The following is a 13,921-nucleotide window of genomic DNA, read 5'->3' on the forward strand; positions in this document are numbered from 1 at the left end:
AAAGAAAAAATGTCTGTCTATTCATCAGAAAATAGGGCAGTTAGCTCAGTTTGCCCCGTGATCAGAAGGTTGGGGATTCAAATCCACCGAACGGCTACCCTGAAGTACCCGTCTCTACACACTGGTCCACGGGTCCTCGATTGGTGACTGCCCACTGTTTCACTGAGTGAATGGGTTAAATGCAGAGGACTAATTTCCTATGGGGTTAATAAAATGAAAAAAAAAAAAACCAGTATCAGTATTGGCTTTAAAAAGTGCTTATGCAGTTCAAGGTTGCAGTAGTGGAGACATCACCAACACAACATAAGGTGAAAGCTGCATCCACACTGGAAACGATGAGCTCGTTGTAAATCACTTTGAAGCCTACAACTGGTCACTTTTGGACATTCCAGGTTCCGGTTGTCTAGGTAACTCTTGTATTTACTGCCAGGTCAAATGTCAATCAATGGCTTTGTGTGCTTTCACTGGTAGTTGCTTCAAGCAGAGAACGGTTTATATCAGGTCCTGCTGGCTTCACACCGCCAGCAGTTATTTCACATATAATCATGTGAAGTAAATGTGATTGACTTTCTTCTATTTCTGATAACCATGTCACTGTGAATCGTTTTCACTGTGGACTCAAATTTACACAGAGAGGCATACAGGCTCACTCTCACATTCACAATTACAATTTAGAATCACTACTTAACCTAATCAACACGTCTTCAGTCTGCAGGACAAAGCCAGAATATATAGAGGGAAATTACAAAGGAACAGCAACACCCTATTGTCCCCAGTTCTAAAGACCTTGGACATAGGGGTGGGTTTTGATAATCGATTTATCGATTAAAATTGATTCTGGCTTGGATAACGTGATATCGATTCATTAAAATCCTGAATCGATTTTTTAATATAAATTTATTTTGCCCGAAATGCCAGAATCTCAAGTGAAACCTCATAAAATTTCAACAACCACCAAACAGATAAAACAGTGAATGAGAGCAGGTACACGGATTCTGCACATAAATGTAAACACAAGGCGCAGACCCGCTGACGGATCAGAATCAGCGAGATGTGGCTTTCCCACCCGATGGCACGGACACGGTCGGGGCTGAAAGCCGACAGCTCGCTGATTCTGATGTTTCGGCGGTTCCGTGCTTTGTGTTCACGCCCTTTTTGCGCTGATTCTAAAGCTGTTAGTTTGATCTCTCTCCAAACAATATTGACCGAACCAGCAGCAAAAGAAGATCCAAACTACACTTCACATAAACATCGTCATGAATTCCCTCTGACTTTTGCTGTTTTGCTTCCACCACAATAAAATCACACTTCATGCACAGCTCTCTCTCTCTCTGTACTTCAAGAACAGTTTCCCATCTAAAAAACTGTTTTCTGCATTATTCACTTGCTTGTTACGCACAAGTCTACCGTTGTTTACAGCGCTGTCGGCAGATGTTTTTTTCCTTTTACTTACTTCCGAAAAGAAAGCCTCATTTCTGCTGTTCAATACAAATTGAAACTTTTTAAAATGATGCAAAATGAAAACGCTCAGCCGTGTCTCTACTAAAACCGCTGTAACTTCAGAGGTAATGCTCATATGTTGATTAATGGTTTTCTTTTGTTTTTGATCTACTGAATATTTTTATAAAATCCCGTGCCAGGAAAATCACCTTCATATTTTTCTGTGTTTTATCTTCAGCTACTTTGACACAAAGGCATCTGCTGTGACGCTCACACCTTTGATAAAGTCTTGCTTGTGTCAGCTTCTTTTTTATAGATACAAAAATATGTAAATGTACTGATCTGAATTATAATATTTCTGACTGTCTGAGGCAAAATTTCCCAGATTCAAATCAAATTGAATCGAATCGTTTCGGGACCTTGTGAATCGGAATCGAATCGATTCTAGAAATCAGTGACGATACCCAGCCCTACTTGGACACACTGCATGGTTTTATTCTTCACTTTTCAGTCACTGGCTTTCACCTCCAAGATAAACTGCTACTCTGAGGACATTTGTGTTTAAACTTGCATCTTCTTATTGTCTAACAAGCAAGCTGGCAAAGGTCTTCTCTTACTTGTTCTCCTGGCAGTTCACAAATGCCAAATGCATTACTCCTGACTTCCAACTTGAATTTTCTGACTTAACCATGCAGTCACCTGTACACTTTCCCAACACATAGGGGAGATTAAAATAGTGGAATACTGTGATGAAATATTTAAGACCCATCTGAACTAAGTGAAGCTAAGGTCACAGACACGCAAGCTAAAAGACTGGTTAGTGACCCCATTGAAAGCACCGGTCACTAGAGAAAGTGAGTATTCCCTAACCAGATGTGAGTGGTTGCTGGAGGTCACATAGAACTAAAGACCATCCAGTGACTCCACCACCAGTCGCTATGGAAAAATCTCTATTCCCCAATTGATTGGCGAGTGGTTGTGGGAAACTGTTTGCTGTCACTAGGAGAAATTGGTCATTAAGAGGTATCTGGTGCAGCACCAAAAACCTTCTTGCCACTTCTTTGGTCATTAGTTGATTACCACAGCTGACCATAGTTGAATAGATGATGATGACTGGTCTGCAACCACTTGCAAATTGCCTACCTGGGGCGATCGTGGCTCAAAAGTTGGGAATTCGCCTTGTAATCGGAAGGTTACCGGTTCGAGCCCCGGCTTGGACAGTCTCGGTCGTTGTGTCCTTGGGCAAGACAGTTCACCCATTGCCTACTGGTGATAGCCAGAGGGCCTGGTGGCGCCAGTGTTCAGCAGCCTCGCCTCTGTCAGTGTGCCCCAGGGTGGCTGTTGCTGCATGTAGCTTGCCATCACCAGTGTGTGAATGTCCTTAGGGACTAGTAAAGCGCTATACAAATACAGGCCATTTACCAAGCGATAAGAGCATTTGCCTTCAGAGCAAAAATTGAGCTTTTAGAAATGTGTGCATGTTAGTGGTAGGGCACAACCAAAGCAACACAAAGGTTTTTGTCTCTGCACCCTCTTTGGGACCTACTTCACCCAAGCAAAAGCAAGCAACTTCCCAAAACCACTTGCCAACCAGATTGGGAATACACATTTTCCCCTACTAACCAGAGGTTGACAAATGGTTGCTTACCAGTTTCTATGCTTTACTGACCAAACAAAAACTGATCATAACTCATCAAATTGATTATAAGATATAGTTAAGTGGTTTTTTATGGCCACTGTAATTCTGCTGACAGCCTAAGGAGGGAGAAGAAACTTCAGGACAGCTTCAGTCTCCTGTCAAAATAAAATTGAATTGAATCTAAGCCATATAAAAAAAAATGTCACAAATATCATCATCATTCATAAAATGCTTACAGCAATAGAAGTATATCCCGGAATAGGAGGAGGGTATGACATGTACCTTTACAAGAATGTGCTTTACATGTTATTTTTTTATAAACCTCTTCCTTAGTTTTACAATGGCCATGGCAGCACTTCTTAATTCATCCCTGCTGCATCTTTAGATTTGTTACTTAATCCTCAATAAAACAGAATAATGGAATATCCATTAAGCTTATACTCATATAACACTCATAGATATCTATTGCAATGCAACTCAAAGCAACCTGATCACAGCCTTGTACCAGAGCCTAATGTAAAGGTGGCAATCTCATTTTTAAACCTTCTTCCTTCTCACTGCTAAAAAACAAACAAAAAGGCTGCTCATCGCCATGCCAACAATCTCTCTCATCCTGTTTCCTTCTCTGCCTCTCCCCAGCATGCTCTAAACGGCTCACACCATCTCTTTTTCTGCACAGAGGAAATATATTAACTATTCTATCAACATTTAGAGGTAAACATTCTTGGCAATTTTTTCTTAAAATGACACCCAATGATGACACTGGGTGAGAGCACAAACAGACAGCTGATACTGAGAAGGGTATTTCTCTCACTTCTAGTTCTAGGCTTTCTGTCAGTCTTTTGGATTCTCTTGGTTGTCTCTTTTCATTAAATTCACTGGAAGACAGGGAGACAAATGGAACAACACTCCTAAAATGCCAAGAAATGAAAGCCTTGCTACCTCAAGTACTATTTGAGGCTGATTCAAAGCACATGCTGGTGCAGTGTGTACTACATAACAGCCTCCAGAATATTCAGAAATGCTGAATAAACCCCTGCAGATTTACAGTAAAAATAATGACACAAACAAAACCACACTGCTTTTCATGGCCTTTCATACACACAAAATAAGAGAACGTGATGCTTCCTGATCAATGTGATTAACACGTGATATAACACATGATACACAATCTACAGCTGTTTCCTGAACAAACATGCAGCTTCTTTTTAGCTCAAATGCTATAAAAGTACACTGCAATTAGCTGTCCAGCACCAAACGGTGGCCAACGTTAGTGCCTAGCTAACAGGTATAGCAGCACGTTTGGCTCTGTGTGTATTAAATGCACATACCAGCTACTATCAGAAAACTTTGCACCACAAATGAACACAATCACATAAGTATAGTCATAATGAATTAATTGGCCTAAACCCAAGTCGCTGTTATGAATGTTCTTATAACTTGCTTGCTTCTACTTTTTTCAGAGCAGCCATTGTGATTTCTTTAAGTACAGAAAGCACTAGTTCACTCTACCTTCATTAGGCCTTTAAGAAAGAATGTAATACTTGCACAGCTAATGTAATAATTAAGTAGATTTCCCAACAAACCCAACCTTTTCATTACACATTTCTCTGTATTCAACTTTGAAAATGTACAAAAGTGGACTTTACACTACAGGAAGCATAGAGGGAAACAAGATGGGTTTAGTTTTGCCACGTAGGCTAACTAAATGACAACGGAGATAAGACTGGTAGTTATCAAGAGGACAGAAATGGCAGTTGTTTGTGTTGTCTTCTCTGGGTTTAGCTAATCGACCTTGTCTAGTAGTTTTTAGGGCTGTATCCTGTGCCTCCACTTAGCCCAGAACATATACTTTTTTCTACAAACCAAAACAGCCCTAAGAAATGTCCTAAATAGTGACACACAGAAAAAACAAGTTCCTTTGACAGGAAAGGGCCTAACATCAGTTCACTCAGTCCTAGCACACAGTCACCCGCTAGCTAAGAAAAAAAGAACAAGCTAATTTAACATTAAACATAAACTGCTTGTGCAACTATAAAAACAAGGCTGTGTTTTCTAGTGTTCGTGTTTTGAGATTAATTTGAAAGGTGTACTTACTTGCAGTCAGTGTGTGTTGGTCTATAGTAGAAAGCCGGAACCTTCTGCTCATATTTGGCCTTGGCTGCACTGTTTCCCATTGCAGCCATTAACTGAAAGGAAAACAGAAAGAAAAACCTAGTCATCAAAACACTGTCTGCAGCTCAATATTTAATACTGCATTTCAGATATCAAGGTTAAATGGAAAACCAGATACATTTTATCTACCCAGTTTTTAATGAACCATAATTTTGCTATACTTTGCTTGGGGACATACCTGCATTAAGTTTATTATATTTATAGTAATAGCAGCACCAGTAATATTGGTTTTTAATCCTATTACTATCATTAACAATAATAACAGGAAGAAAAAAATAATCACATTTAACTTTAAATTAGATTAAAAACAGTGGGCTATAGCACAGAAAACCTTAAGTATGTTAGAACTTGTTCACTTGACAATAAGGCTCTGGCTTTCTTATGGGATTAAGGGTGGAAATGGCCACACTGCATTGGGACACATTTTCCTCCTTCCCTTGTTCCCTCCGTCGTACATTTCATCCTAGGATAATCCCTTAGCTCAATCCAGCTGGCACAATCCCTCAGTACGCTTCTTCTTATCCTTTAAGGGACTTTGGGGAATGATGCAGCACTGTGGCATTTTATTGTGAACGTCAAATAGAAGCAGATTTCTAAAGAAAGCCACTGAAATTCATCTCATGTGACGAATGATGAATTTGGCACCTTGAATGAACATGAAATCAATCAATGTTGAATCAGCTGTTCCTGTCATTTGGTATAATCACCTCTGTACCACATCCATTCACTGTGTTCCTCTCCTTCATGTGAATTTTTAACTACACCAGACGACTGAAAAAAAAAAACACTCGCAACTGTCTCAAGCTTCTGCGGAGCATGACCTTCAGTTACGGCTAAACCCGATCTTCATGATAACATGGTTAATGCTGCAATAGCACATGAGACTGAATGACTTCTCGTTATCTACAGTCTAATTTATTATAGATCCAACTGCTTAAGCACATACATATCCATCTAAATAGCAAAGCTGATTCAATTTATATACTGATAAATATGCAGCAGTGTGCAGTGTAGTCTGGGCAAGGATAAAAAAAAAAGAACGTGCATAATGCATAAAGTGTAACTGAGATTGAATCAGCCACACGAAGCAAGGTGAAAGCTCCAGCTCGACTGCATCCTGGTAACTTATGAGACCCCAGTTAGTACCAGTAATGACAAAAGCCCACAAAGGAGAACTGCTTCCCCTGATCCTGCTTGCCTGCCCCCTCACTTATTTGCATTTAGATGCAATATTTGAGTCACGGTTTTGGGTTTCTGTTGTGCCACTTCCCATTTTATTTTCTCATTTTTAGTGATGTATGTATCTAGTTACTTTGTTTTCACCAGTTACATACTCTTTTACTATATATACTTCTTTGTCTCTCTGTAACATGCCAGATTGTCTTGGAAGTTAAGCTTTCTAGACAGTTTCCTAGTTATATTCCTCATATTCTCTTCCTGGAGTTTGTGCTTCTTGTTCATATCCTCATTGTTACCCTTCGGGACTTTTTTCTGTACTTTTTCTTTTTCTTGGTCTTCGCCTGGATTGCTAGCCCTGTCGGTGTATGACCAGCCTTTAATTAAAAATGAGATTCTGGTGTATTATGTGGTGTCTTATGTTATATTTTTGAGCCTGCTCCGTTGTGCCATCAAAAGCAAGGGTAAGATAATGTGTCCAGATACAGATTTAAAATAATAAAGCCTAATGTGGTATTATAATTCCAAAACAAAATGAAGTAATATCCTTGTGATTTGTAGCACCTAGCTGAACACAACCACAGACGCATTTCCACTGATCCCAATATAAGCCATGTTCAGTTAATGTGGTTCCTCTGATTACTGACATTTTATTGGTATGGGACCAAAACAGAGCTCCAGAGGTCTCAACAGTGATCTCAAAATCATCCTAAAACACTCCCAAATATATTAACCCAAACGCACGTCACAAAGCCCTCGTGTATTCCCGTACCTCAATCAAATGCATCCCCCATCCACCAATAAATGTGCTTTTGTTCTGGTTTTATCCAAATGCTCTGTCCTTCCTGTGTATTCTTCTTCTATTTTCCTTGCTAACACCCCCCCTGCTCACCCCTTAAGTCAAATCCCCATAACATCCCAATTACTGTCCTCCCACATCTTCAACCTTCCTGGTGACTCACATCACCGCCCCCTGAGTCCCTTTTTGTCACAGACTGACAGTCTTTGAGCGCCAACACTGTTTCATTCACGGACAACTTTATTTATCCCCAGCAGAGTACAGAAGTCCAAATATGCATTCTGTGTTTACACATTTGCAGGGGAGGTACTAGGATGCCTTGATGATGTATTCTGACCGAGACATGATCGCAAGGCACACAAGGGAAAAGAGTAAACTATTATTTTACTAATAATGCTTATTGATCCATATGGTGAGATATTCTCCTTCCACTGGGAAGTCAGAGTTGGGCTGAAGGTCAGAATTATGGAGCTGGTTATAATTCACATATCAGGGCACAGGCATCACAGCAAATCTAAGTATTATTGGAAGATCAATACTGGCTGTATCAAGCCACATGAGACTCTGACTCTGATAATGCAGCCTTTTGTTCTATGCTGAAGAAAAACACTATGGCTAATCTAGAAATATAATGAATGTGTCAACAGACAGAGATGCCCTGGGTTTCAAAAACCCACCACTTTTCCTTTAAATGACATCGCTCCTCCTCATTTTTTTTAATTCTGTCACATTACTAAGTCCATATCACATGTCCATTGACTGGGTTGTTTCCATAGGAACAATAGTGATGCTTAAGCTTCAGTTACCATGGTTTTTGTTTTTGTATTTGGTACAGTCACATATGAAATATGCACACTTATATTGGGATTAGCACATATTCGTGAAGAATTAAGAATTCTAGCAGTTATTTCAATCGACTCATAACAGAATATAAACATTTAAACTCAGCTGACATAAAACATTGATAGTTTATTAACTTCTCTGAGTTAATAAACTGTTTGGCTTGAAGTTATCCATAGGTTGCATAAAAAGTGGACTACTGTGACACCATTCATGGATTTGTGAAGTCCTGTTTTGAAGCAGCAAGATTAACGTTTGCACCGCCGCCATCTTGGTTTTAAAAAACTGGATGTAACAAAGAAGAGCAATTCTGATTGTGAAACTGCTTGCTCACTGGGTAATGACTTGCCTTTCCACGTTGCTAACTAACATACCATGGATAATATCCCTTTTTGAAACACAGTATGACCCAAAAGTGACTGAGCCCATAAATTCATAAAGAAAGTTTTTACAGAAGTCGAGACAGAAAGCTGCTTTCCCATAGATTTCTATTCAGGTTCCTCATGTGATGTCATGCGGAAGTGACACAGTCACTGGTTGTATCACCTCCAGTGATACATCATGTATTCCCCCACTGGTTGGCAGTGGTTTCTGGAGGTTGCTGGCTCCTGCCAGCTGAAATCAGTTGCCAATAATATCCTAGTGAATTCTTTGGTTGCTAGCAGAATCCCAGCACTAATAGTTCCTATTAGCCGAGCAATAATACGACTTGAAAAAGTGTGATAAAAACTGGAAATGAAAGTTTTTTGTCAAAGTAAAAGTTGTTTCAGCAGTGGCCAATATGTTTCAAAAGGCACAACTTTTAATTTGAAAGCAAATGGTTTAGCAATTTAGCAATAAGTTAGCAACCAAAGCAAACACAAGGGGGTTTTGCTAACTGGTTGAGGAGTACACATTGTTGCCAAGTGACATGTGGCTTGGGGGGTCACTGATTGGTCTCTAGGCCACGTGACAGGGGCTTTAGCAATCATTCTCCCAGCAACTGCCATTAGCCTCCAGCAAACATTCACAACCATTTGGTGAATAGTCTTTTTTCCATTGCTTTTGCAATTGTCATGGTGTTAACTAGTGGACTTCAAAGGTATGTGCAATTTCGGGAATGACACATTTTAAAACACACAAAATGTAAAACTAGGAGCCATTTTACTAAAACAAGTGCAAGAGCAACTCAAAAGACAATCCTAACAAAAGGAACTGTTTGCTACAACTTTTAACACCACCACTTTAGTTATGATGCTACAAGTTGCTAAAAACAACCATCTCCGGTGCTAAAACATGAAGCCAAGCCACATGTGTGAAAGTCTAAAGTTCCCCAAATGGTCATTAGTTCTAAAATGACCCCACAGATATTAAAAGCACAGCCTGCTACAAAAAAAAAAAATTGGTCTCTATGGCTATTTTCCACTTTCTTGACAACTGTACAAAGATGAATAATAATATAAGGCATCCATTTAGATTGCATGAAAGCTTATGTTTATGCAATATTTCAGCTGTAGCTGCCTTGAATAATGGTGATGAAAAAAAACATACTGCCACCTCGTTAGCTAGTTGACTAAACTGAGTGGCTCACTTTACAACTGGACCATTGTTTGCGGTTGTTGCTTTCATAGGTTTTAAAAGCAATTTTCTCACAACTAATACTCGTATGTATAATACATTATAGTGTTTCATTTGTATATTATTCTAAGTTGCAGAAGACTCAAAAATATTTTACATCAGCTTTAGCTAATTTCATAACAATCCACGTCTAAAAGTTTGTCCATTTATGTCTAACCAAAGAGATTGTAAAATGGATTTTTAAAATAATTAGTTCACAAACTATATTATCAATAATACAATAATTTACTTTGCATTCTCTTTTGAATTGACACTGGATGGCTTTTTCCACCAGCTTTGTAAAATAAATAAAAATCAATTAATGTTTAAATCTCTAGTCTCTAGTTCCAAAGTTGCTGGCAGATTTAGCTTCCTTCAGACAGAGGACAGGCTAGTTGTTTAGCAATCCCTGAATATCAGGTGATCTCACTGTCTGCCCACATCAGCTGATGGCTTAGCTGATACCTTTCTCCATGTCCAACTGACAAATCAGACTCAGACTGCGGGTTTACTTGTGGTTCCTCGGGTATTTAAAAGCAGGATGGGAGGCAGAGCCTTCAGCTTTCAGACGCCCCCCAGGGAGACACACCTTCTCTACTTTTAGAGACACTGACCGTCCCTTAGTTATACTACAATAGGTCTATACTGCTAAGGGGCCTCCCATGATGCACTGAGTGTTTCTTCTTCACTCACCTCTTTCCACTCTGTGTTTATACACCACTCTGCAATTAATCAATAGTTACTATTAATCTCTAGCTCTACACCGCTACCTGAGCCTGGTTTATTCCTGTTAAAAGGGAGTTTTTCCTTCTCACTCTCGCCAAGTGCTTCGTCATAGGTTGTCGTCTGATTGTTGGGATTTTCGTTCTATTATTAGAGGCTCCTACAGTATAAAGCACCTTGTGGCAACTGTTGTTGTGATTTGGTGCTATATAAATAAAAATGAATTGAACTCCACTGAAATTAACATATAGAGCCGGATGTTAATGTTGCTTCAGTATGCAAACAGTTTGTGCACTTGTGCCTCCTGCACAACAGAGGAGGTGGATTGTATTTGATGTTAAATTAAAGCTCTGTTCACGACATTATCATCACAGTAATTTAATAGCATCGCAAAGTTGGTTTTATTGCCATATTTAAAAAAAAATATTTGATGCTGTCCTGATAAACACCGTGTGTTACACCTGATCAGACTACACCTCCTCCTGTATTCTCTTGAGAAAATCGTAGTTGTCGCTTGCCTGTGACCCCAAACCATCTGACGCTGTGGAGGCGTAGTGCGAGCAGTATGCTAGCAAAACAGCGGCGTTAGTCCTCCATCTCTTTCTCTCGACACAAAATGTAGGAGTGTAGGAATTCAATGCTGTGGAAGCCTTGTCTCACATTCATTTTATTGTTCAAATGTCAAATGTCATCAAATGTCAGCAAGTGGACTGAGGTTAAAGGTATGTGGAGATTTTTGACATTCCCACCCTACCTCCACGTCGCTGGCATCCCATGTGTCCTGGACAGACTTGACCCGGCTGATGTGTGGGATGCTCCGGTGAAGGAGCGAGCAGGCCTGGCAAACAAACACACCCAAAGTCAGCGACGCCCAGTCTGGTTCTGCAGGAGAGACAGAGAAAGGGAAGAAGGGAGAGCCGGGGGAATTAGAGAAATGATGAAGGTAAAAGAGAGAGAGAGGGAAAAGGAGGAAATGAAATTTGTGAAAGCAGGACAAGACCGCGATACAGAGAGAAAGATACAGAACAAACAAAAAAGGAGGGGTGCAAAAGTCTTGTTATGAAGATGCATTAACAAAAAGAACAGCAGCTCAAGGTTCAGACTATAAATACTGAAGGTGCTGATGGCAGCGCTGTTAAGAGGTTACAGAGGCAAAGTAAATGAAGCGAATATTACACCAGACTGTGGCTGAGTGAGCTCCTGCTCATAAAGGAGAGCAGGGCTGCAAAATATGATTTTGGGGAAATCCTATTTAGCCTACTGACAGGAAGCAGACCACCTGAGATCTGATCAGACCTCAGTTACCAAGCTAGTTGCATCAGACACACAAATGCACACACATAAAGACTCTGGGAGAATGTGCAAAACTGAAGAAAAAACACTCTCTCTGCAACAGCAGCAGCAGCATCTGTGGGTGGTCAGCCAGGGTGCATGTGAGTCACTGTATCACACACAGGCTGATTCTGCCCATGCTGATGAAGTGTTCAAAGTCAAGAGGCGTGATGTGCAACGGAAAGAGGAAGACAGAGCAAAGTGAGAAACTGAATGTTAGAATATGAGAAAGAGAAACAAAGAGGATCACACGTGTGAATACCACAGATGGGCTGATTGGTGGGTAGCAAATGCAAAGAATCACAATTCAAGTTAGCTGACTGGTAAGACTAAATGACAAGCAATCCTGGCAGCCACAGTTAGTTACTTGGAAGTGATCGTCTTTCTTGTTCCAGTTTCTCAGCTGAAAGTTTGGTATTTTTAGCTGCAGACATGGCAGTGTGCATTTGGTGGGGGTTTTTTTCCACTGAATACTCAAATATCTCAACTTTTAGGCTGATTACTGACAAAAGGGAGAATAGCGAAGGGATGGGAAGTAAAGGAAGCATATTTACGAAAAGAAAGTTCAATTCCAGCATCAGGTCGGGGTCTTTCTGTGTGGAGTTTGCATGTTCTCTCCAGGTACTCTGGCTTCCTCCCACAGTCCGAAAACATGCAATTAGTGGGGATAGGTTAATTGATCAATCTAAATTGCCCATAGGTGCAAATGGTTTTCTGTCTCTGTGTGTTAGCCCAGTGACAGACTGTTGACCCGTCCAGGGTGTACCCTGCCTCTCGCCCTATGAGAGCTGGGATAGGCTCCAGCGCCCCCCGCGACCCTGAAGAAAAGGATAAGCGAATGGATGGATGAGCCTGACACAGCACTAAGACCACTTTAAGTGTGTCTGAGGGAAATCCTTCACGTTTTGGTTTCTGTCACTTGGTCTGTGCCATTATTTTTTCTTTTTCTGTTGTTATTTGTGTGCTCTTGCAGCATTTTTCTATTTGCTACTTAAGTTGCAATCTATTTGACCTCTCTGGACCACCGTAGTCTTCTTCCATCGAGCCAGTTACTGTACAGTGTACATTGTATTGTATTGTAAGTAAACAGTCAAGCAGGGCGAGCTTATTGAGACAAACATGTGAATAAAGAGTCCATGAACATTTTTTTAGTCAGAGCCAGTTATTTCCATCTTTTATATACAGTCTGTGCTATCAGTATACAGTACTAACGAAAACAAAATATATTTGTTTTCGTTAGTATATAAGTTTAAATGTGATTATATTGGCTAATGTTAGTGTGCAGGTGTGGCATTTATAGATTAAGATGTTGCTAATGGATGCATATGCATGTGTGTGTATACTGTGCTGCAGAACATATGCACATCCTAACCTGCATGTGCACAGCTACAAGCGACTGAAAGTACTGAGGGTGCCCTTACTGAGCAACATTCAAAAGTCGTTCTCTCTGTATCTCACTCTCTGTGCAGCTGCTATTTCTTAAATAAAGAGGCCCTCAGCGTGGCACACCACAGACACACACACATGCACACACAGTGACAGCAGTGTGTAATACTCAAGGGAATCATATGAGAGGCAGGGGAACGAAAGGTTGAAGGAGGGAAAAAAAAAACCCAAAACCCAACACCATTTCTGCATGTCTGTCGTTTCAAGGCTGAAGCGGAAAGGTTTAGAGATTTAGAGATCTGGATGGAAGCGGAGAACAGAGATGAGGGTTTGGAGGAGTGGAAGAAGCAAACAGAGGGATGATGTGAGTTCCCCCGAGAGCGTTAGCTGGCATCTGCGATAATCTTCCTCCATTTCATCTCTTTTAACCCATGACAAGCAGGTGACGCTTTTATAGACGTCAAGTCATCCTTTAATCATTCTGGAGTGCGATGAAGCTTCGAGCAGCAGCGCTTTAATGTAAGGGAATCAAACCTCTTCCTTTTTAGGTCTTCGCAACAACAATATAAAAACTGACAGGCACCCACACAAACACACACACACACACACTCACACCAAACCAACCCCTGCTGACACGAAAACATACAACCTGCCATTCGGTGGTGAGGTCATCTCTGTCTGAGTCAGGCCTCACAGAGAAACAGGCGGCACTCAGGGAGATTACTGTGGCCGCATGACTGACTAACAACACACACACAAAACCACACACACACAACCACACATGCACATACGCAGAGGGCTTTTTCCTCTACATG

General features: G+C 40.6%; 1 protein-coding gene and 1 long non-coding RNA gene across 2 annotated transcripts in view; both read right to left on the reverse strand.

Annotated features, from left to right (window-relative positions):
- LOC146513145 (arf-GAP with dual PH domain-containing protein 1-like) overlaps positions 1-13,921 on the reverse strand; it is a 37,774-nt gene that overhangs the window by 14,208 nt on the left and 9,645 nt on the right. The window contains exons 2-3 of the mRNA XM_085170119.1: positions 11,143-11,270; positions 5,177-5,268 (exon numbers count right to left, since the gene is read on the reverse strand). Of these exons, the coding sequence (XP_085026245.1) occupies positions 5,177-5,268; positions 11,143-11,270 (220 nt within the window). The remainder of the gene's footprint in view (positions 1-5,176; positions 5,269-11,142; positions 11,271-13,921) is intronic.
- LOC146513146 (uncharacterized) lies at positions 1,266-5,170 on the reverse strand. The gene is made up of 2 exons (XR_014875687.1): positions 2,863-5,170; positions 1,266-2,583 (listed from the first exon to the last, which is right to left on the reverse strand). It is a non-coding gene; the product is annotated as an uncharacterized LOC146513146 (long non-coding RNA).

The sequence above is a fragment of the Neolamprologus multifasciatus genome, chromosome 8 (genome assembly GCF_963576455.1).
Source record: "Neolamprologus multifasciatus chromosome 8, fNeoMul1.2, whole genome shotgun sequence".
In the NCBI taxonomy this organism is placed as follows: domain Eukaryota; kingdom Metazoa; phylum Chordata; class Actinopteri; order Cichliformes; family Cichlidae; genus Neolamprologus; species Neolamprologus multifasciatus.